Consider the following 22,897-nt stretch of genomic DNA (forward strand, 5'->3'; position numbering starts at 1 on the left):
TTACCTTGTCATAATGTCAAATAATGATTTAAATAAGAATTGTGATACAATTATTTTAGGAAGAGGGGGAGGGGAAGGAGGAGAAGAAGAGTACTGTGTGCATGTGTGCGTGCATGTGCTGTGTGTGTGTGAAGTGAGAGCTGTTACAGTATTAAATTAGTTGAATAATGTTAAATATTAAGATATTTTTAAATACCCACTTGAGCATTTATTTAAAAATATTGAGTAACTAGCAGAAGAAATTCCTCACTTTCTTTATAAACATCAAAGTAATATTTAAAGCTGTATGGATGTATTTATATATAAAGCTATGACTCTAAAAAATCATTTAAAAAGTCATATTCTAGTTCTGGGAGATCCAGAGAATCTCTATTAAAGAATAAAAAGTGTACCCCTAATCCCAGTCAGAGTTCAGACTACCAGGCTTAGGGATACTCTGCAAGAAAATGTAGACAGCCCACTCTTTTAAGAGTTCATGTGGAGGCCAATTTACTTAGCCTCCCTGAGCCTCACTTGTTTCATCTCTAAATTAAATAAGTTCATTTGGAACTAATTAAACTCAAATGCATGGCAAATAACAAAAATGAGACAGACCAGGTACAACTGCCAGCATCACTTATAGATGATGGTCTCAACTCAGATCCAGCCAGCGGTTGCCATAAAGACATAGTGGTGCTAAGAGGCTCAATGGTTCAAGAGAAACTACAAATCTGAACTTTCACATGAAAGCTCCAGATTTTAGAATGCTAGTTTAAAACACACAGTGCCTGCCAAACCCAACCCATCTGCAAGGCACCACCAGCTCACAGATTCCCAATGTGCGACCTCTAAATTAGTGAACATGGATGGCCCCTGTAGGGCAGTGCAATGTCTCATTTCTAAAAATCTCTATTGAATGTATGAGTTTCTCCAACACCAAAGAAGCAGTTTGTTTAATCCAAACCTGACCCACTATATTACTTCACTTTGTGACTTTTGCATTCACTGTGAACACTCACAAATCTTCAGAACCAAGATCTGCATAAAGCCTTTATCCAAGAAAGCACAGTCATCAACAAAGCTAGGTGGGCTTCCCTGGTGGCGCAGTGGTTAAAAATCTGCCTGCCAACGCAGGGGACACGGGTTCGATCCCCGGTCCGGGAAGATCCCACGTGCCACGGAGAAGCTAAGCCCGTGTGCCACAACTACTGAGCCTGCGTGCCACAACTACTGAAGCCTGCGCTCTAGAGCCCGTGCTCCGCAACAAGAGAAGCAACCGCAATGAGAAACCCGTGCACCGCAACGAAGAGTAGCCCCCGCTCGCCGCAACTAGAGAAAGCTCGTGCACAGCAATGAAGACCCAACGCAGCCAAAAATAAAAGAAATAAATTAATAGAAACAAAACAAAACAAAGACACGTTCTGCCAAACACAGCTGGGTCAAAAAATCAAGGAGTCATTCTCAGAGGGACATGATTGGGTAAAAACTGTCATTAATCGGTCTTTTCAGATATGTTAGTCCACAAGGACAACAATTGCCTTTAAATACAAAGGACAGTATCAAGCTCAATATTTGCTAAGCAGAGTATCTTTTAATCTTTTACAAGGAAATTTTACCCACTACTGCTAATTATCTTCTTGGTTTACAGGTCTAGAAAAATGAAGTCTGTGATTTTTTTCCTATTCATTTTGGAAACTGCAGTTGCAATCCCGGTAAATATCCTTTCTTCTATTGTTACATCTCTCCTTCCTGATATTCAATTTAGAAATCCTCCATTTAAAAGAAAATGTTCTTCAGCTTGTGCTATTTACTTAGTAGCATGTTAATCATATCACTTGTGAGATGCTTTTGATTTTATATAGCCCTAAATTTTTAAGAAATAAACAAATCAGGGACCACCCTCCCTAAATAAATAAATAAATAAATAAATTAATTAAATGTTCTTATAGAATGGTTTGAAGTTCTCTTTTTTAATTTTTTTATGTTTATTGGCGTATAGTTGATTTACAGTGTTGTGCTAGTTTCAGGCGTACAGCAAAGTGAATCGGTTATACATATACACATGTCCACTCTTTTTTAGATTCTTTTCCCATATAGGCCATTACAGAGTACTGAGTAGAGTTCCCTGTGCTGTACAGTAGGTCCTTATTAGTTATCTATTTTATATATAGTAGTGTGTATATAAAATCAGTCCCAATCTCCCAATTTATCCCTTCCCCACCTTAGCCCCCTGGTAACCATAAGTTTGTTTTCTACATCTGTAACTCTATTTCTGTTTTGTAGATAAATTCATTTTTATTTTAATCAAATTATTTTTTTCCCAAGCAAGGAATGAATGACTAGTAAAAAGGAAATAAGGTACTTTAAAAAAATATATTTCTTGGGAATTCCCTGGTGGTCCAGTGGTTAGGAATCCATGCTTCCACTGCAGGGGGCCCGGGTTCGATCCCTGGTTGGGGAACTAAAATGCCGCAAGCCGTGAGACACAACAAAAAAAAGGTCGACAAAAAATGTATTTCTTTAAGAGCTAACAGGTTCTACAAGATACAAGTACGCAGCTGAAAGTGTTGACTAACAGTCTATTAGCCAGGGAATATGCCCAAATACCAAAGAGAACAGGAAGAAATAAATTCTCCTATGGAAGCTCACCAGGCTAATATGAAAAATCTAAGAAATTAGTATGAGAAATCTTGGAGCAAATACCCACACTCGCCAGCAGCATTTTCTTCAAGATCAATACATACTGGCTGAGAAATTCTGAGTCTATAATGAAAGCAAGACCCAATAGGCTAAGGACAGGAAATGATATGGTAACCATAAATCAGCTCCTAACTCACACTTGGGGGTACGTCCAAGCAAACATGCTGAAAGCAGACAGGACCAGAACTTTCTTTTCTTCACAGCCAGATATACTAGCCCCACCATTTACACTGCAATAAATCAGCCACACGCAAATCAGATCATCTGAGACATGTCAGCAGCCTCAAAATACCTGAAAGTTGTCTTTGTTGATTTAATGGGACCGTAGCTTGGACGATCATTTGGATATCTCCCAAAGCATCCGTATCATCCTTAATCAGACTAAAGGATTTGTGCCATTTTTTCCTTTTCACCAAATGGATGAATCAACCTCCCTGAAATAAACAAAGCAATTTATCTCTTGTTCCTTCTCTCCTTCCCTCTCTACTACGTCTAAGAGTCTGTCCTTGCTTTTGTTGTTGTTTAAAGATTTATTTATTATTTATTTATATATTTTATTTATTTTTGACTGCGTCGGGTCTCAGTTGCAGCACGCGGGATCTTTCTTTGTGGTGCATGGGCTTCTCTCTAGTTGTGGCGTGCAGGTTTTCTCTTCACTAGTTGTGTGGTGCGCGAGCTCCAGGACACGGGGGCTCTGTAGTTTGCGGCACACGGGCTCTAGGTGAGGCGTGTGAGCTCAGTAGTTGCTACACGCAGGCTTAGTTGCCCCGCAGCATGTGGGATCTTAGTTCCCTGAGCAGGGATCGAACACGTGTACTCTGCATTGTAAGGCAAATTCTTTACAACTGGACCACCAGGGAAGTCCCTGTCCTTGTTTTTTGGAAAGCTTCTGGTTGACAGATGTGTCAGCAAGGATAAACACCATGCCACCCAGACCAAGTAGTTCTTAGAAAAAAGAATTTGTGAGCACTGCTAAGAATCATGCTTAAGCAACGAGGAGCTACTCCAGCTGTAATTATAAATTCTCCTCTGAAATTACAGAAGTGGAATAATTAATATGTTCAGCACAGAAAGAAGTTCCCACAGGACCATTGTTTTCTCTTGAAAATGCGGTTTGCCCTTGCAGCTGTTGCCACTATGTAAACAAGCATCAAAAGGGTCTTTGAACTAAATGTTTGAATGACACGCCTGCATATAGACATGTTCCAGATGTTTCCCTGCTAGGAAAATTTTTTTCATAGACTCAGTCCCGTGTTAAAAAACTAAGTATCGGGCTTCCCTGGTGGTGCAGTGGTTGAGAGTCCGCCTGCCGATGCAGGGGACACGGGTTCGTGCCCCGGTCCGGGAGGATCCCACATGCCACGGAGTGGCTGGGCCCGTGAGCCATGGTCGCTGAGCCTGCACGTCCGGAGCCTGTGCTCCGCAGCGGGAGAGGCCACAGCAGTGACAGGCCTGCGTACCGCAAAAAAAAAAAAAAAAAACTAAGTAGCTTCTCAAAGGATATACCTGTTAAAAATCTTGTATCATTTTCCCTGCCTGCCTGAATTCTCCAGAAATAAGTGAGTTCTGTATGGTTCGGAGAAACCACACAGATTTCCAGAGGGTATGTTGTTACATGTGGAGAGAATAATGAAACAGAATTTCACTTTCTGAAAATTTCTGGAAGATAAGCTGCTGTGTTTCTGAAAGATAAGCTGTTGCCTTTCTTCCAGCTTGCTGAGGGGGAGTGGAGGAAGAAGGATGCAGAGACAGGGAGCAGTTCTCCATTAATAAGCAGAAAGTCTCCTCCACTATTGTCCTCCATCAGGCCCCTGCCAGCAACTTGCCAAACTGGCCACTGTTCTTTCTCCATGCTCCTCTTAAAAATGGCTTCTCTGGAAATTTTTTCAAATATGATTATTCCTTTTAGTTGAAAAGGTAATAAGAAGCAAGAGAAGAAACCACATCTAAAAAAAATCCTGGGGGTGGAGGGATGAACTGGGAGATTGGGACTGACATATATACACGACTATGTATAAAATAGGTAACTAATGAGAACCTACTGTAGAGCACAGGGAACTCTACTCAGTGCTCTGTGGTGACCTAAATGGGAAGGAAATCTTAAAAAGAGTGGATATATGTATACGTATTCACTTTGCTGCGCAGCAGAAACTAACACAACATTGTAAAGCAACTATACTCCAATAAAAATTAATAAAACAATATAGGGCTTCCCCAGCAGTCCAGTGGTTAAGACTCTGCCTTCCAATGTAGAAGGCGTGGGTTTGATCCCTGGTCAGGGAAATAAGATCTCACATGCTGTGGGGTGTGGCCAAAAACTAACTAACTAAATAAATAATAGAATAGAATAGAATAGAATAGAATAGAATAAAATAGATAACCAACAAGGACCTACTGTATAGCACAGGAAACTCTGCTCAATATTATGTAACAACCTAAATGGGAAAAGAATTTGAAAAAGAATAGACACATGTATATGTATAACTGAATCACTTTGCTGTACACCTGAAACTAACACAACATTGTTAATCAACTATACTCCAATATGAAATAAAAACTTTAAAAAAGTAATTTATATTTCACTTTAAAATTAAATCAATCAATAAAATCCTGTACTCCATGACTTTCTTTACACTATATAATCAGCACTACAGGACCTGGTAATGGAGTAAAGACAAGTCAATTCAAATAAAACCTGAGTTTTATACTTATACCTGGACCTGTCTGACATGAGTGTTCACAGTATCTCTCTAATAAAGATCTGTGATGAATACCTGCCTAAGATATCAGACAGTTCATATTATTACCACTGTGTGATATTACTACTAGCTATAGTAATTTTTCACTTGGGTTACCCCTTAAAATTCACAAAATGTCTTGTATACATAGCCTTACCTTGATATTTCTGCTCACCTCACCTTGAGAGATGAGAGAGTACAGATGAACAATTTGTCAAACCACCACACATAGTAAATAGCAGAGTCAAGACTTGAAGGAAGGTCTCTTATCTCTACGTCCAGTTGTTCAACTTCTCCATCATGTATCACCGCCCAGCTCTTCATCTATGCCTCCAGTCTTGCTAGAAATAGAGCTATTCCTGTAAAGGAAATAATACTCCATAGCTGTTCAGCCCTACTAGACTTGGTGTCCTGTTTCATACAGTTTTTCAATTAGTTCAAGATTAAATTATTTTTTTACTACATGATTTCCTGATGAATATAAGACTGATAGAGTTAGGAAAGTACGCAAATATTGAATAAAGGGTTTATAACTTTTCCTGCTAATTATCAGTGAGTACTTAAAAGTTAATTTAAGAAAATGCACAGTGCTATAGCCTATGGTTAATTTGATTTCAACTTTATGCTAAACAACATTTTTCAAAATTATAAAGTACAAACGCTTTGTAAAAGTTTGAAAAACACAGAAAATAATTCCAAAAATCAAAGGTTGCTATTATTGAAATCATTTTGGCCCTATCTTCCCCCATTCTCTGCATATATAACTTTTTCTTCATCACGATTGGGATTTTGTTTTCACTTAAGATTATATTCTGACTATTTGCTTGTATCTTTAAAAATTCTAGAGAATATCTTTTAACTGATGTATAAATGAAATATATTACTACTAACAATGATGACAAGAAAAAAGTAGCTAGAAATTTTTAACATTTAGGCATGAATAACAAACCAGTTTTTAATTTTTTTCAGACACAAGCAAGGTTCCTATCTGATCATTCCAACCCAACTGCTGATTCCTTGAGTTCCTTCCAACAGGCTGAAATGTTGGTAACATCTGAGCACACTGCAATCCCCACTGTAAGGGCTGAAGATGCAGAAAATGAAACTGAAGTATCCATAGAAGACCATCCCACTCATAAGGTAAAAGTAACATGGTTATACTAGTACAGACTTTTGTCTCTCAAGGTCTCAATTCTAAAGCATTGTCAAAGAGACTACCTGATTCACTCTAAGTTTAATTTTTTTAAGATGATGATCACATCAACTGCCTCCAATCTCTAACAGAATTGTGAGGATTAATGAGTTTTACTTCTTGGGTTGAAGTGCTACATAACTGTTTTATTTCAAAAAATTCAAGTTCAGGTTAAACTTGTAGCTATCGAATGTGAAGAACATCAAAAGTAAGTTTATAAGACATTATGTGAAGAAAAAGAATGAAGAAATATTCAATGTCGGCTTATGAATTGTAAATATGATGTAGATATGACATAATCATTTGTTTCAAGGATAAACTTTTTTCTTTTTAGCCTGAAAAATCTTCAGTGCTAAAGTCAGAGGAGGAAAACCATGACCAGTCAGCAGATCAGGACCAGAGTTACAGCCAACACCCGGGATTACAGGATGAAGAGAAAAGTGAAAGTGACTTAATTGAGAATTTGGAGTATACACCAACTGAAGGTACACTGGACCTTAAAGAAGATATGAGTGAGCCTCCAAAGGAAAAGCTCCCCGAGAGATTCCTTGGTCATGATGTTAGTCCCACTGTAGATTCTAATCAACAAGAAAGCATCACAGAGACAGAGGAAAACCAAGAACCACCTATAAATGACCCACATCCTCAGTTGAACGGGAGCAGCAAACAGAGTCAAGACCTAAGTGTTCAAGGAAACCAAGAGCAGGGTCCAAACATCCCAAATGGAGATGAGGAAGAGTCAGGTAAAATTGGTACCCACAATGATAACCAAGAAAGGGAGAGAGAAGTTCCCGAGCAGCATTCTACCAGCAATCAGGAAGAAGACAGTACACGGTCTGATGGTATTTTGGAAGAGTCCTATCAACCAACTCAAGTAAGCAAGATGCAGAAAGATGAATTTGAACAGGGCGGTCAAGAACAAGAAGAGGAAAACTCTAATGCAGAGATGGAAGAGGAAACTGCATCAAAAATCAGTAAGCCCAATCAAGATAAAGAATGGCAGAGCCGAGAAGCACAGCCTGGCCTTGAAGTTATCAGCAACCATGAGGAGATGGACAAAAAGACTCTTTCTGAGCCTTTGCTGGTGGAGCCTACGGATGGTAACATCATGCCCAGAAATCATGGGACTGATGATGACGGTGACGATGGCCCCAGGCACAATGCGAGTGAGGAGTACTTCAACCCAAGCGAGGCTTTCCTGGAGAATGAAAGAGCTCAATCCAATTACTATCACATTAACTATGAGGAGCAAAGAGAAAAAGCACGTGAGAATGAGAATGTAGATACCAGCGAACCTGTAGAAAACCGAGGGGTGAGATGGTTTACAATGATGCTTGTCCGATAAAGTGGTTAGCTTTTCAAACAATAGCCATGACCTTTCTCTGTGCTCCTGCAATCCCTTGTGCTCATCTCTTAGTACGTTATTAAAATATATTATAATTATTTATTTTTCTCTACATCTCCATCATTAGTCTGAAAATGCCTGTTTTATTTGGGTTCCCCTAGAAGCATATCCTGGATTTTAGTGCAGTTTGTTTGAGAAGTTCAGGGAACAAAGGAAGCTAATCAATGGTACATAATTAAAGCCATGGAAAGCACATTCCTCTGAATTAGCCCCTTTGGAGAGTGAGGGACCTATGGCTTTTATAGAAGCTGAGGATTACTAGGAGAGGTGTGAATTCCCCAGCACTTCCAGTCTGTCCTTGGGCAGGCCATATAGAGTGTCGTGGTTTTCCAGGCACAGAGATGCAGATACCGGCAGTTGAACGTCCCTGGCACTAACTAGAGTGGTAAATTCTGATAGATAAGAGGGATGGGAGGCATCACAACTGCTGCTCTCATGCCTTGATAGCAGGTGCCAGGTCATAGTCAAGTTGATCACCAATGTCTAGCAAAATGCCTCTAACATAATAACGTAAGAGATCCAGCAATGTTTATTGATTTAGCTATAAAGGCAAAGAACAAAGACTTCAGCTACAGCTTTTTGAAGCAAACACACACCAAAATGATAATCGGGAAACAGCAACAGGGTGAGGGAAGGGAAGAAACATATTGCAATTTGGTTGTTTAATCATTTGGAGCTTTCATGCAAAACTCTGGCAGCCACCCACCAGGAGCACGTAGCACAGCTTTTGGTGGGCAAGGTGAATACTAACTTCGATTCCTGAGAACTCTGCTGCCATTCTAAGGCAGGAGTTTTCTTACATTTTAGAAACCTCGTAAGAAACGTTTCCCAATAGCGTCACAGAGATTACTAATGTAATCATGTCTTAACTATAGAATCACATGGTAATACCACATTTCTACTGTTTTCCCAAACCAAAGGGGAGGTTCCAACTTCGCTTCTGATGTTAGTTCCAATGTTTATTGGGTAATCCCCAGAGATATAGCACTGAACCCAGTTCATAAAGATAGAAATGGCTCCTGTTCTCAGAGGGTTACTGTCTATTTCCACGGCTGCGGCTGGTGTCTTCTCCTTCTGAGATCTGAAACGATCGGAGTATGAAAAACTCTGTGAAGGTACGCACAGTGGAAATATAAATTATGTAAAGGCTTTCCCTAAAATAGACTTCAACTTCTGCTCTTGTTATTATAAAGGCCAAGAAAGCAGAAAGCTCACTGAATGAAGATGATCGTTCAACTGAAGGCAACACAAGGGTGCACAGTGTCGGTGAGTATGGGCTAAGCAAGCAGTCTGTGACTATATGAGGAGAGAGACGGAATAGGCTATGTTGCGCTATCCCCACGCCATCATCTGTGACTACTGCACAGAATTTTTCCTCTCCCCATTCCTCCCCAAGGAAATGCTCCCATAAATTGTTGACATTCTCGTGTGCACATTTGATCTACAACTGTGGTAACTGTGTTTACAAACTGGAAATCCGGTTGCAATGTTACTGCAAAAGCTAGAATTCTTTTTCTCTAAGTCCTTTTGCTTCGAAGAAGAAAAATTGATTCTACCTTATTTACACTCAAATCCATAACTTAGAATTGAGATCTCATATTTAATAAAGACCTAATTTTTTTTTTTTTTTTTTTTTGCGGTACGCGGGCCTCTCACTGTTGTGGCCTCTCCCATTGCGGAGCACAGGCTCCGGACGCACAGGCTCAGCGGCCATGGCTCACGGGCCCAGCCACTTTGCGGCATGTGGGATCTTCCTGGACTGGGGCACGAACCTGTGTCCCCTGCATCGGCAGGCGGACTCTCAACCACTGCACCATCAGGGAAGCCCCCAAAACCTAATTCTTAATCACATACACCAATCACAAAATTTTGAATTTCAACCATAAAAATTCTCATGGCTTATTTAACTTTTGGCCAACTTGCACAGCACTGCTCTGTAGACGTCAGACTATGACCATTGCCGGCAGGTCAAGAAAAGTTGTTTGTTCTTTTTAGATCCCCAATCCAAACTGCAAAGAAATCTAGACTATTATGCAATATAGTCTGGAGCCAGAGGGTCCCACCTGAAAATTAACGCGTCTATTAAAAAGGCTTCTAATGTTTTCCCAAATTTTCTCTTAGTCATGGAAATGGAACTGTCTGGATGAATTTGAGTTTACGTACTCACTTTAGCTTTGTCCATGTTTCCTGTCTAAACTTTTCTGTTAGATTCTTGCATGAGCTTCCAGTGTAAAAGAGGACACGTCTGCAAGACTGATCAACAGGGAAAACCCCACTGTGCTTGCCAAGATCCAGCGACTTGTCCTCCTACAAAACTCCTTGACCAAGTAAGGCTTCTACAAAATGGTCTTTAAGGGACATCAAACAGTTAGTGATTTGAATGAAAGTAATTTGCAGTTGAAATCTTTTGTTAAAGAGAAAAGTGAATGCCCAGGTTATCATCTAATATTTAAACAACAGTCAATAGAAACAGTAGTTCATTAGACTTTAAGGAACAGAGTGTTTTCCCAATGAACATCCCCAAGCCTGAGGTTTTTCTCCTACTTGTCTTTCTTAGGTTTGCGGCACTGACAATCAGACCTACGCCAGCTCCTGCCATCTCTTTGCTACTAAGTGCAGATTGGAGGGGACCAAAAAGGGGCACCAACTGCAGCTAGATTACTTTGGAGCCTGCAAATGTAAGAGTCTAACCACCACTGCTGAAAGTGTTTTGGATGAATCTGAATTATATACATATATATAGGTACTCATATATATGCAGGCGACAATAGCAAAAAGTTAATGTAGTTCTGAATCCAGGCTGCACATTAAAATAACTGGGAAGACTTTTTTAAAAATTAGAAGAATAATGTCCAGGCTTTAACTGTAAGAGATTCTGATTTAATTGGACTGGGTTGGAACCTTGGCATTGTTTTTTCACTTGTTTTCAAAGTAACCAAGACAATTCTAATGTGCAGTCAGCGTTCAGAACCACTATGATAATGTTATCCGCTTAATAACTGAGATGAATCATTGGAATTTTGTTAAATTAGTCGTCCTCTTCCAAAAGCGAAGCCTTTGCCAAGAAGTTTTAGTGACAGCATAGTCCTCCAGAAGTTTTTGAAATTGTCTTCCTTCCCCAGGATACTCTCAATTGTGTTTGGATCTCCTGGTCGCTAAGTGATTCTCCACATTAGCAGTGCTCACTAACCTCTCCTGTCTTTCCAGACACATGAGAGGATTCCGTTTCTCAGCCCCCTTGATGTTAGATGCAGCCATATGAGTTGCTTTGTCCAGTGAAATGCGAGCAAAAGTCATCCATGGGAGCTCTGGACAGAGCATTTAAGAGCTGTGTATGGCTCTCCATGCCGTCTTCACCTCGTGTTGAGATGATGCTGAATGGCGGTGTCTCCCCCATCCTGAGCCCCAGAGAGACAGAGGAGCAGAGCTCTCCTGCCAACTTACAGGGGACATGCAGCAGGATGGAGAGATAAACGTGTGATGTGATGTACGACATACTAGTCAACACTGCTGTATATGGTATATTTGAAAGTTGCTAAGAGAGTAGATCCTGACAGTTCTCACCACAAGGAAATAAAAAACTCAAGTTAACTATATGAGGTTACAAATGTTTAACTAAACTAATGATTACTGTGGTAATCATTACACAATATATGGATGTCAAGTCATTATGCTGCACACCTTAAACTTACAGTGTGGTATGTCAGTTATATTTCAATAAACCTGAAAAATATGTTTGTTCCTTTAAGCCACTGAGATTTAACATTATTTCCACAGTATAAGCTAACTGCTGCCTTTTCTCCTAATAAATAGCTCTTGTGACCTCCACCTCTGAATTCCAACTCTCTGATTCTAGAGTAGTGGTTCTCAGCCCTGGCTGCACATCACAATTGCTTCTGGAGCCTTTTAAAACACCCTGATGCCCAGGCTCCACCCAGATCAATCAAATCAGGATTTCTTTGAAAGGAAGCTGGCATCTGGTATGTTTTTAAAACACTCCTGGCAATTCTGCTATGGTGCCAGGGTTAAGGACCACTGTTGTGATGGAGGGGCAGTGAGGATGCTGTCAGTCACCGGAAGTTGTCAAGCATCCTGTTATGAGGACTTTCCTTGGGACCGGAGTAAGACCCCCAAATTAAAATCAATTTACTTTCTGCCTGGAACAGCTATTCCTGCTTGTACGGACTTTGAAGTGAACCAGTTTCCTCTAAGGATGAGAGACTGGCTCAAGAATATCCTCATGCAGCTTTATGAACCTAACCCTGAGCACGCTGGATATCTAAATGAGAAGCAGAGAAATAAAGTAAGTTATCCACGGCCAGCTACCTAAGCGTCTGTCTACAGAGCTTGAGGAAAAAAGCGTCAGGGGACGGGGCGGGGTGGAGGGGGAGGGGTATATCAGCCCTTCCTCTGCATATCAGAAACCCCACCTAGTTAACACCCATGGATTAACAGAATAGTAGTGGTCATTATTCACGCCTCAAAGCTTGGGACACAGCCAAACCACCCGATTTGTACAGGCAGGGCAGGGGCCTGAGTAAGAGCTCTTGAACTCATTCCTAGAGCAAACTCTGTTGACCAAAATGAACCTCAGTTCAGCATTTATATGTTCAGGCCCAGGCATATTATTTAAATCTAAACATGTTTTTTGCCTTTATAGGCCAGACATAGATTTATGATATAAGGGAAATCCATTATTAACAATGTCAGTAATATATTAAGATTAAAAAGTGCAGAATATTAATCCTAGAAGTTCCCAGGGAAAATTCATTCATCAGATAGTTATTGAGTGTATACCAGGTACCTGGAATTGATTTACATGCTGGAAATACAGCAAGGGACCAAACAAAAATCTCTGCCTTCATGAGCCTACATTCTAGGCAAAGAGATGATATATACTTATATATACATGTATGCAAGTATGAACATACATGCAAATGTATAAATACATGAAAATAAACATTTATGCAAATATGTTATGTCAGGTGGCATGAAACATGCTATAAAGAAAAAAATAAAACATGTAGGAGGGTGTGCATTAACTGTGTCAAATGCTGTTTACAGGTTGTTAAGATGGGGACTGAGAGTTGGCCCCTGATTTGGCACATGACAGTCATAGTTGACCATGACAGGAGTTGTTTTTGCAAGAGAAAAGCCTGAATGGATAGGGTTCGAAAGAGAATAGGAGGAATGATGTAAAAGCAGCAAGTAGAGAAGACACTTTGCTGTAAAGGGGAAAAGTGAAATGGGTGGCAGGTGGACAGGAATGTGAGTTCAAGGGTCGTATCTACCAGCGGGAGGTGACAGAGGATGTTTGTATGCCTCTGGAAATAATCCAGTAAAGAAGGAAGGGTGCCCAACTGCCACAGGGTATTCTTGAGTAGATGAGAAGGGGTGAGCTTCTGAGCACAAGTGAGCGGCTGGGCTTAGTAGATGAGGAGCGAAGGAATTTCACGCATGGTGACAAGGAGGGAAATTGGTAGATGTGTTCATGAGAACAAGTAGAAGTTCTGTTCTGATTGCTTTCAGTTACTCAGTGCACTAATTGGTAACGTCACAAGCCGGTAGTTTTATATGCATTGCCCCTAAATAATTTCTATCCTCTCTCTTTAACAACACATTGCCACAGACAGCCTTGAGAGCATTAGATACAAAACAGGGAAATTTCAATAGGGGTGTCAAGCAGCATCATGCCAGGGCTGACCTGAGCCGCAGCAGGCACTGGATGGAAATACATAAAGGATTAAGAATGGAGTATGCCAGGACTTCCCCGGTGGTCCAGGGGTAAAGAACCGAATCCGTCTTCCAATGCAGGGGACGCAGGTTTGATCCCCGGTCAGGGAACTAAGATCCCACATGCCACGGTGCAACTAAGCCCGCGCGCCACAACTACTGAGCTCACACGCCTCAACTAGAGCCCGAGTGCCGCAAACTACAGAGCCCATGCACCCTGGAACTGGCACGCCACAGCTGCAGAGCCCACGCCACAGCTAGAGAGAAGCCTGCGTACCACAACGAAGAGCCCACGTGCCTCAACTAAGACCTGATGCAGCCAAAAATAAGTTTAATTAATTAATAATAATAAAAAAAAAAGAATGGAGTATGCCAGTGGGGAAGAACAGAACTTTTCACCAACAAATGAACAATTTTGTCTAGGTCCGTTCAGCCCTTTTCATTAAAACCTTTTCATAGTTTTAAGAAATATGAGGAACATCACTTGGTTAAAAGATCAAACAAAGTCTTAAATTTCTTCTGAAAACCCCAGGGTTTTTTAAATGTTAGCTGTTATTCTATGCAGAAAGCTGTAGTGTTGATTAGAAGGCATGTAATTTGTTCTCAAATAACATTCTGGGTTTGTTTTCCTCTGTCATGTGAGGAATACTCTTCAAGTAAAGTTTAGCAAGTGATAATTCCATTACACTTGTCTGATTCTCTAATGATCATCTCCCTTCCTAATCTCAGGTCAAGAAAATTTACCTGGATGAAAAGAGACTCCTGGCTGGGGACCACTCGCTTGACCTTCTCTTAAGAGACTTTAAGAAAAACTACCACATGTATGTGTATCCGGTACACTGGCAGTTCAGTGAGCTGGATCAACATCCTAGGGACAGGTAAACACTTTCCACCTTCCCGTTAACTAGGTCATCTCCCTGATACAATGTCTAGTTATCTGTACCCAAGAATTCTAAACAGATTTACGAAACTTCCGAGTTCCATTTTAGAACACAGAAATGTCAAGCAAATACGGTTATGAGTCTAAACACAAAGCTGCTTTGAGGGACTTCCCTGGCCGTCCAGTGCTTAAAATTTCGCCTTCCAATGCAGGGGGTGTGGGTTTGATCCCTGGGCAGGGAGCTAAGATCCCACATGCCTCGCGGCCATAAAACCAAAACATACAACAGAAGCAATATTGTAACAAATTCAATAAAGACTTTAAAAATGGTCCACATCCAAAAAATTTAAGAAAAAAAGAAAAGTGCTGCTTTGACCATAACAGAATATGGCCACAATTCCACAAGCTCCCAAGTTTCCATGTTAGGGTTCAGCCTCCCGAGAGGCTCTTTCCACTCTTCCTCATTCTTGATCCTAAATTCTGAAGCTAATCTGATTGGCCCCAGTTGGATTAAGCACCTACGTCTGGAATGATCCGGTACGGCCAGTGGTAAGAGCCAGGTTGTATAAACATGATTGTTGGGATGCAGCCCTATAAATTTAGGGTGGAGGGACGAGAGTTCCTAGGGAAGAAGGAAACCTTATGAACTGACATCCCAAAAGCTGTCTGTCTTACCCACAGATTATTTATTTCATTTGTAGCTCTTCATGAACGCACGCCTTATTTGCCGTCCTCAGCAGCCTTGGGGAAGAAAAATGCCCTTGGTGGTCGTAAGAGTTGGCTCTTCATACACAAGTTAGTAACCCAGTTAATTGGCTGCCATTTATCTCATTGCAGGGTCTTGACCCACTCTGAGCTCGCTCCTTTGCGGGCATCTCTGGTGCCCCTGGAACACTGCATAACGCGCTTCTTTGAAGAGTGTGACCCCAACAAGGATAAGCACATCACCCTGGAGGAGTGGGGTCACTGCTTTGAAATTAAAGAAGGTAAATTCATCATCAGCCCAGGGAGGGGGGTGTCCTCTTCTCCAGATAAGCCCTAAGCCTGCAGCCCTCATAGACAGGTCCTGCTGTGTGTTCAAATTGAAACCTAGAGACCACAAGGTGGCAGACTGCAAGGTTATTTCTTACTCCCTTTATGATCTCTGTTTCAAAGTGTAGCAAGGGTAAATATTTAAGGGGTAACTGCACTGAGGTCTCAGAAATTGGCTAAGCCTAAGAAAGTGATGTGAATCCAGAGAGCTGCACCAAATCTCCGAAGGCTACCTTTCTACGGAAGGAAGGAAGGACTTTATATCCTTCCTTAACCTGAGTATTGGGCCAAACTTTAAAAAAATCACATGTGAAGAGTAAAACAGCAAGCTTGATCCTGAAAATGGGAGATGCCAGAAGAATCTTAGAATTGATTACCAACACACTAAAGATTGTCACCTGTTGTGCCCAGGTGTTATTCCTTTAATCCAAAAGGAATTCCCCTGCAGCGGAGGAATTTAAATTTAGACATTTGTTTTGCTAGGTTATGTCTTAATGTACTTCCTTTTCTTTTCCTAAGTTACAGTTGATTTTTATGAGCAAGGCTGTTTTTTAATAATCAAGATATGAAAGGTGTTCAAACAATGAGCAATCAAAACTGCTCACAGAATGTAAATCAACAATGAACATCAAATCTCTAAAGCAGAGGTTTTACCCATGTGTTCACGACATATGTATACGTAGGATTACTATGCAGCCAAGAAATAAAGAAACGTAAGTTCATCAAAGGTCAGAGTTTCCCCAAAAGAGGTAACTTGTGTGAACTTCACTCTAAAAATATTCTTTATGCATATGTATGATGGCTTGAAATTGGAAAGAAAGAGTTGGAATATGAGGATTTAGTTATTTACTGATAAATAGATAAGCAGAAAAGGTCCTTTTCCTCTACAGTGTTATTCTGTGAAATAAGTACAACTGCAATGAGCAAAGAATGAATCTTTTTGTAAGCACCTAGTTCTGTGTATTAGTTGTCCATTTCTGCACAAGAAATTACCTTAAAGATTAGAAGCTTAAAATCTCTCTCAACGTTTCTGAGGATTAGGAATCTGGGAGGACCTCACCTGGATGGATCTGCCTTAGGATCTGCTCTAAGCTCACTTACATGGCTATTGGTAGGAGGCTTCATTTCCTAACCATGTGGTCCTTTGCATGGTGCTTCTCATAACATGGTGTCTGGTTTCCTCCAGAGCAAGTGATCAGAGACAGAGATAGAAAGAGAGAGTCCAAGACAGAAGCCGCAGTTCCCTGTAGGACTAATCTCAGAAGTGACATATTTCTGCCATATTCTGTTTGTCACACAGTCTAACCCTGCTACAATGTGGGGGGAGACCACAGGAGATGGGGATCATTGGGGGCCAGAGTGGAGACTGTCGGACCCCATACTGTTTACATCCTATTAACATCAATAGGAAATTAACAGGCAATTAAGACCCAGTCTCATGCAAATAATGCCAATTTCCTTTCTAACACCTATTCTATAAGCACAGTACTTACAAATTCATATACATCCCTAAAAATAGCTAACAATGTTTTTTCCAATTCCCATGTTGAAAAGATAAAATGTACCCAAGGACAGCTGCCCCGACCCCCCCCCTCCACCATTATCAAGAAAAAAACTTAGCTGGGACAGGACATATTTATGTATGCCCTTTTATATGGCACATGATTTTAAAGGAGTGATCCAAAGGCAAATTTAAAGAGAGGCCATTTAAGGAAACCAGTTGCACTTCACTGTTCCTTTCAAAATTTCTGGCAGCTCTTCAGCATATGAGCCTACTCAGGCCCTGTGCTGGGGGGTTGTCTGGGAGAAGCAGGAAGGGCTTAAATTCTGTGACTCGCAAAGCTCCTAACGTTCTTGTTTGTTCACTGTGGTTTGGCCATGATTACATTTTGAAGAAGGGAAACAATTATCACACAATAAGCCAGCAAAGCAGATATTAAATATTCAGTCAGGACATGGAAACAAGTTACTGCTTTGGGATTCAGCTAGGGAGAGAAAAAAAATGTCTATCTGTAAGCATACAAATGTATTCCCTCAGGACGGAGAAATCCACAGGACAAGATAAATTGTAGCCAGTGTTGTCCTGAATTTTAACCTCCTTTGCTCTGAACTAGATGTGCTCAAATATTCCAGCTCTGTTATTAACTAGCTATGAAAATTAGGGCATGCCACTCATCCTCAGCAAGTCTCATTCTCCTTGTGTGTAAAAATGGGATTCAATTACGAGGTGAAGGAGTCTTATTTATTTAGTGCCTATGACATACTGTGGATTAACATATATCCACATTAATCTTTAGGAAAACCTTTCAAGCTAGACGAACAGAGGAAATAAGTCACATCATGCAGGTCCTACTAAGCCAGTTAAAGACATTATCCTCAGAGTACTGGAGGATGCCAAAAGGGTTTTTAACAAGGGAGTGATTTCACTGGATTTGTACTTAAGAAAGATTCTTTTGGTTACACTGTGGATAAGCCAGAGAACTGTTGTGGTGAACCCAGGCAAAAGTTGATGAGAACCTGAATTAGGGCAGTTATAGTAGGGAAAAAGAAAAGTAAACATATTCCAATATATTTTAAAATATCAATATATTCAAGATATAGTTGAGAATATAAACATATTCAAGATGTACAGTATGCAGAAATAATAAGACAGTGTTTCATAGGAAATACGTGGAGGCAGGAAGCAGGCAGTTAGGTTGAGAGGAAGAGAAGTACAATGCCTAGGTTCCTGGCACAGGCCAGGCAGGGTGAGGAGAGGTACCTTCCACTGAGACAGAAAACACAAGAACAGAAGCAGGTTTGGGGGGAAAAGATAAATTCCATCTGGGACACATTAAATTTTGAAGTCGCTGGGTGACAACGTACAGCTGATAGTTGAGGGACTTCCCTGGGGGTCCAGTGGTTAAGATTCTGCACTTGCAATGCAAGTGGCGGGGGTTTGACCCCTGGTCAGGGAGCTAAGAGCCCACAGGCTGTGCAGCACTGCCAAGAAAATAAAAATGAAAAAAAAGATAGTTGAATATATGGGCCTGCTTTTCAAGACAGAATTTAGGAATTGAAATACATATGTGGGGACTGTGAGCATACAGAAAATAATTGATACCAGGGAAGGAAATTAATTTTCTTAGGAAAATGTGCTGAGTTACATGGAAAAGGGTTTGGGGTTGAATACCAAGGAACAACATCTAGATGATGGATACAGGAGGAAGAAGGAGTACATGAAGCAGAATGAAAAGTCTCCTGAAAGAAAAAAGGAAAGAGGATAGGGGGCTTCCCTGGTGGCGCAGTGGTTGAGAGTCCGCCTGCCGATGCAGGGGACGCGCGTTCGTGGCCCGGTCCGGGAAGATCCCACATGCCGCAGAGCGGCTGGGCCCGTGAGCCATGGCCGCTGAGCCTGCGCATCCGGAGCCTGTGCTCCGGCAACGGGAGAGGCCACAACAGTGAGAGGCCCGCGTAATGCAGGAAAAAAAAAAAAAAAGAGGATAGTGCCATATCTAAGGAGGTGTTTCAAAGAGGAGGAAGAGATCACAGTGCTAAATGCTGCTGAGATGTCAAGTAAGGTAAAAGACTGAGAATATTCATTGGACGTAGAAATAAGGATACCCTGGATGGCCTTGGAAGAGCAGTTTTTGTGGAAAGGTAGAGATGGAAGCAAGACACATAAGAAAGAAGAGGAGATAAGAAAGGCTAAAGAGTGAAGGTTTGAAAGCAGGAATGAGCTAGAGAGGGATATAGAGTTGAGGGAAGCATTTTTGAGAATATAAGAGGCTTGAGCTCTTATCATTTATTCATGCATTCATTCCTTCAACAAGTCTTTACTGGTGGTCTACATAGTACCAGGCACTGTTCTTAAGGCTGGATATGCAGCATATTTAAACATTAATAGGAAGGGCCCGTTAAAAAAAAAAAAAAAGGAAAGATTGAGGATATAAGAAAAAAAGAGGAAAATAGGGGAGAATTCTGAGATCAGAAGAGATCCTGAGCACAGGCAGAGGATTAGCCTCCAAGTCAACAGGAGGGACATCTCTCATCTGAACAGAAAGAAGACAGCAAGATGGCGGAGTAGAAGGACGTGCCCTCACTCGCTCATGCAAGAGCACTGGAATCACAACTAACTGCTGAACAATCATCGACAGGAAGGCACTGGAACCCACCAAAAAATATACACCACATCCACAGACAAAGGAGAAGCTGCAATGAGACAGCAGCAGGGGCACAATCATGATAAAATCAAATCCCATAACTGCTGGGTGCGTGACTCAAACTGGAGAACAATTATACCACAGAAGTCCACCCACTGGAGTGAAGGTGCTGAGCCCCATGTCAGGCTTCCCAACCTGGGGGTCCAGCGACAGGAGGAGGAATTCCCAGAGAATCAGACTTTGAAGGCTAGTGGGATTTGATTGCAGGACTTCAACAGGTGTGGGGGAAACAGAGACTCCACTCTTGGAGGGCACACACAAAGTAGTGTGCACATTGGGACCCAGGGGAAGGAGCAGTGACCCCAGAGGAGACTGAACCAGACCTACCTGCTAGTGTTGGAGGGTCTTCTGCAGAGGCGGGGGGCAGCGGTGGGTCACCACAGGGACAAGGACACTGGCAGCAGAAGTTCTGGGAAGTACTCCTAGGCGTGAGCCCTCCCAGAGTCTGCTATTAGCCCCACCAAAGGGCCTGTAGCCTCCAGTGCAGGGGTCACCTCAGGCCAAACAACCAACAAGGAGGGAACTCATCCCCACCCATCAGCAGACAAGCGGATTAAAGTTTTTCTGAGCTCTGCCCACCAGAGCAACACCCAGCTCTACCTACCACCAGTCCCTCCCATCAGGAAGCCTGCACAAGCCTCTTAGGTAGCCTCATCCACCAGAGGGTAGACAGCAGAAGCAAGAACTACAATCCTGCAGCCTGTGGAATGAATACCACATTCACAGAAAGATAGACAAGGTGAAAAGGCAGAGGGCTATGTACCAGATGAATAAACAAGATAAAACCCCAGAAAAACAACTAAATGAACTGGAGATAGGCAACCTTCCAGAAAAAGAATTCAGAATAATGATAGTAAAGATGATCCAGGACCTCGGAAAAAGAATGGAGGCAAAGATCAAGAAGATGAAAGAAATGTTTAACAAAGACCTAGAAGAATTAAAGAATAGACACCTAGAAAAATTAAAGAACAAACCAACGGAGATGAACAATATAATAACTGAAATGAAAAATACACTAGAAGGAATCAATAGCAGAATAACTGAGGCAGAACAATGGATAAGTGACCTGGAAGACAGAATGGTGGAATTCACTGCAATGGAACAGAATAAAGAAAAAAGAACAGAAAGAAATGAAGACAGCCTAAGAGACCTCTGGGACAACATTAAACACACCAGCATTTGCATTATAGGGGTCCCAGAAGGAGACGAGAGAGAGAGAGAGAGAGAGAGAGAGAGAGAGAGAGAGAGGGGACCCGAGAAAATATTTGAAGAGATTATAGTTGAAAACTTCCCTAACATGGGAAAGGAAATAGCCACCCAAGTCCAGGAAGTGCAGAGAGTCCCATACAGGATAAATTCAAGGAGAAACATGCCAAGACACATAGCAATCGAACTGACAAAAATTAAAGACAAAGAAAAATTATTAAAAGCAACAAGGGAAAAATGACAAACAACATACAAGAGAATGTACATAAGGTTAATAACTGATTTCTCAGCAGAAACTCTACAAGCCAGAAGGGAGTGGCACAATATATTCACAGTGATGAAAGGGAAAAACCTACAACCAAGATTACTCTAGCCGGCAAGGATCTCATTCAGATTCGATGGAAAAATCAAAACTTTACAGACAACCAAAAGCTAAGAGAATTCAGCACCACCAGACCAGCTCTACAACAAATGCTAAAGGAACTTCTCTAGGCAGGAAACACAAGAGAAGGAAAAGACCTACAATAGCAAAGCCAAAACAATTAAGAAAATGGTAATAGGAACATACATATCAATAATTAGCTTAAATGTAAATGGATTAAATGCTCCAAAAAAAAGACATAGACTGGCTGATGGATACGAAAGCAAGACCCATATATATGCTGTCTACAAGAGACCCACTTCACACCTAGGGACAAGTACAGACAGAAAGTGAGGGGATGGAAAAAGATATTCCATGCAAATGGAAATCAAAAGAAAGCTGGAGTAGCAATTCTCATTTCAGAAAAATTAAACTTTAAAATAAAGACTATTACAAGAGACAAAGAAGGGCACTATGTAATGATCAAGGGGTCAATCCAAGAAGAAGATAAAACAATTGTAAATATTTATGCATGCAAGATAGGAGCACCTCAATACATAAGGCAAATGCTAACAGCCATAAAAGGGGAAATCGACAGTAGCACAATAGTAGTAGGGGACTTTAACACCCCACGTTCACCAATGGTCAGATCATCCAAAACAAAAATAAATAAGGAAACAGAAGCTTTAAATGACACAATAGACCAGATAGATTTAATTGATATTTATAGGAGATTCCATCCGAAAACAGCAGATAACACTTCCTTCTCAAGTGTACGTGGAACATTCTCCAGGATAGGTCACATCTTGGGTTACAAATCAAGTCTCAGTAAATTTAAGAAAATTGAAATCATATCAAGCATCTTTTCTGACCACAACACTATGAGATTAGAAATCAATTACAGGGAAAAAAACGTAAAAAACACAAACACATGGAGGTTAAACAATACATTACTAAATAACCAAGAGATAACTGAAGAAATCAAAGAGGAAATCAAAAAATACCTAGAGACGAATGACAACAAAAACACGATGATCCAAAACTTTTGGGATGCAGCAAACGCAGTTCTAAGAGGGAAGTTTATAGCAATACAAACCTACCTCAAGAAACAAGAAAAATCTCAAATAAACAATCTAACCTTACACCTAAAGCAATTAGAGAAAGAAGAACAAAACAAGAAAAAACAAGTTAGTAGAAGGAAAGAAATCATAAGGATTAGAGCAGAAATAAATGAAATAGAAACAAAGAAAACAATAGCAAAGATCAATAAAACTAAAAGATGATTCTTTGAGAAGATAAACAAAATTGATAAACCTTTAGCCAGACTTATCAAGAAAAAGAGAGAGAGGACTCAAATCAATGAAATTAGAAATGAAAAAGGAGAAGTTACAACAGACACTGCAGAAATACAAAGCATCATAACAGACTACTACAGGCAACTCTATGCTACTAAAATGGATAATCTGGAA

The 22,897-nt window shown here is 40.9% G+C and overlaps 1 protein-coding gene across 1 annotated transcript in view; it reads left to right on the forward strand.

Annotated features, from left to right (window-relative positions):
- SPARCL1 (SPARC like 1) overlaps positions 1 to 22,897 on the forward strand; it is a 53,914-nt gene that overhangs the window by 27,259 nt on the left and 3,758 nt on the right. The window contains exons 2-10 of the mRNA XM_067737013.1: positions 1,628 to 1,691; positions 6,387 to 6,557; positions 6,944 to 7,921; positions 9,208 to 9,280; positions 10,223 to 10,341; positions 10,572 to 10,692; positions 12,181 to 12,317; positions 14,477 to 14,625; positions 15,465 to 15,613. Coding sequence (XP_067593114.1) covers positions 1,638 to 1,691; positions 6,387 to 6,557; positions 6,944 to 7,921; positions 9,208 to 9,280; positions 10,223 to 10,341; positions 10,572 to 10,692; positions 12,181 to 12,317; positions 14,477 to 14,625; positions 15,465 to 15,613 — 1,951 coding nt within the window. The 5' untranslated portion in view covers positions 1,628 to 1,637. The remainder of the gene's footprint in view (positions 1 to 1,627; positions 1,692 to 6,386; positions 6,558 to 6,943; positions 7,922 to 9,207; positions 9,281 to 10,222; positions 10,342 to 10,571; positions 10,693 to 12,180; positions 12,318 to 14,476; positions 14,626 to 15,464; positions 15,614 to 22,897) is intronic.

Source organism: Pseudorca crassidens, chromosome 4 (genome assembly GCF_039906515.1).
Source record: "Pseudorca crassidens isolate mPseCra1 chromosome 4, mPseCra1.hap1, whole genome shotgun sequence".
Taxonomy (NCBI): domain Eukaryota; kingdom Metazoa; phylum Chordata; class Mammalia; order Artiodactyla; family Delphinidae; genus Pseudorca; species Pseudorca crassidens.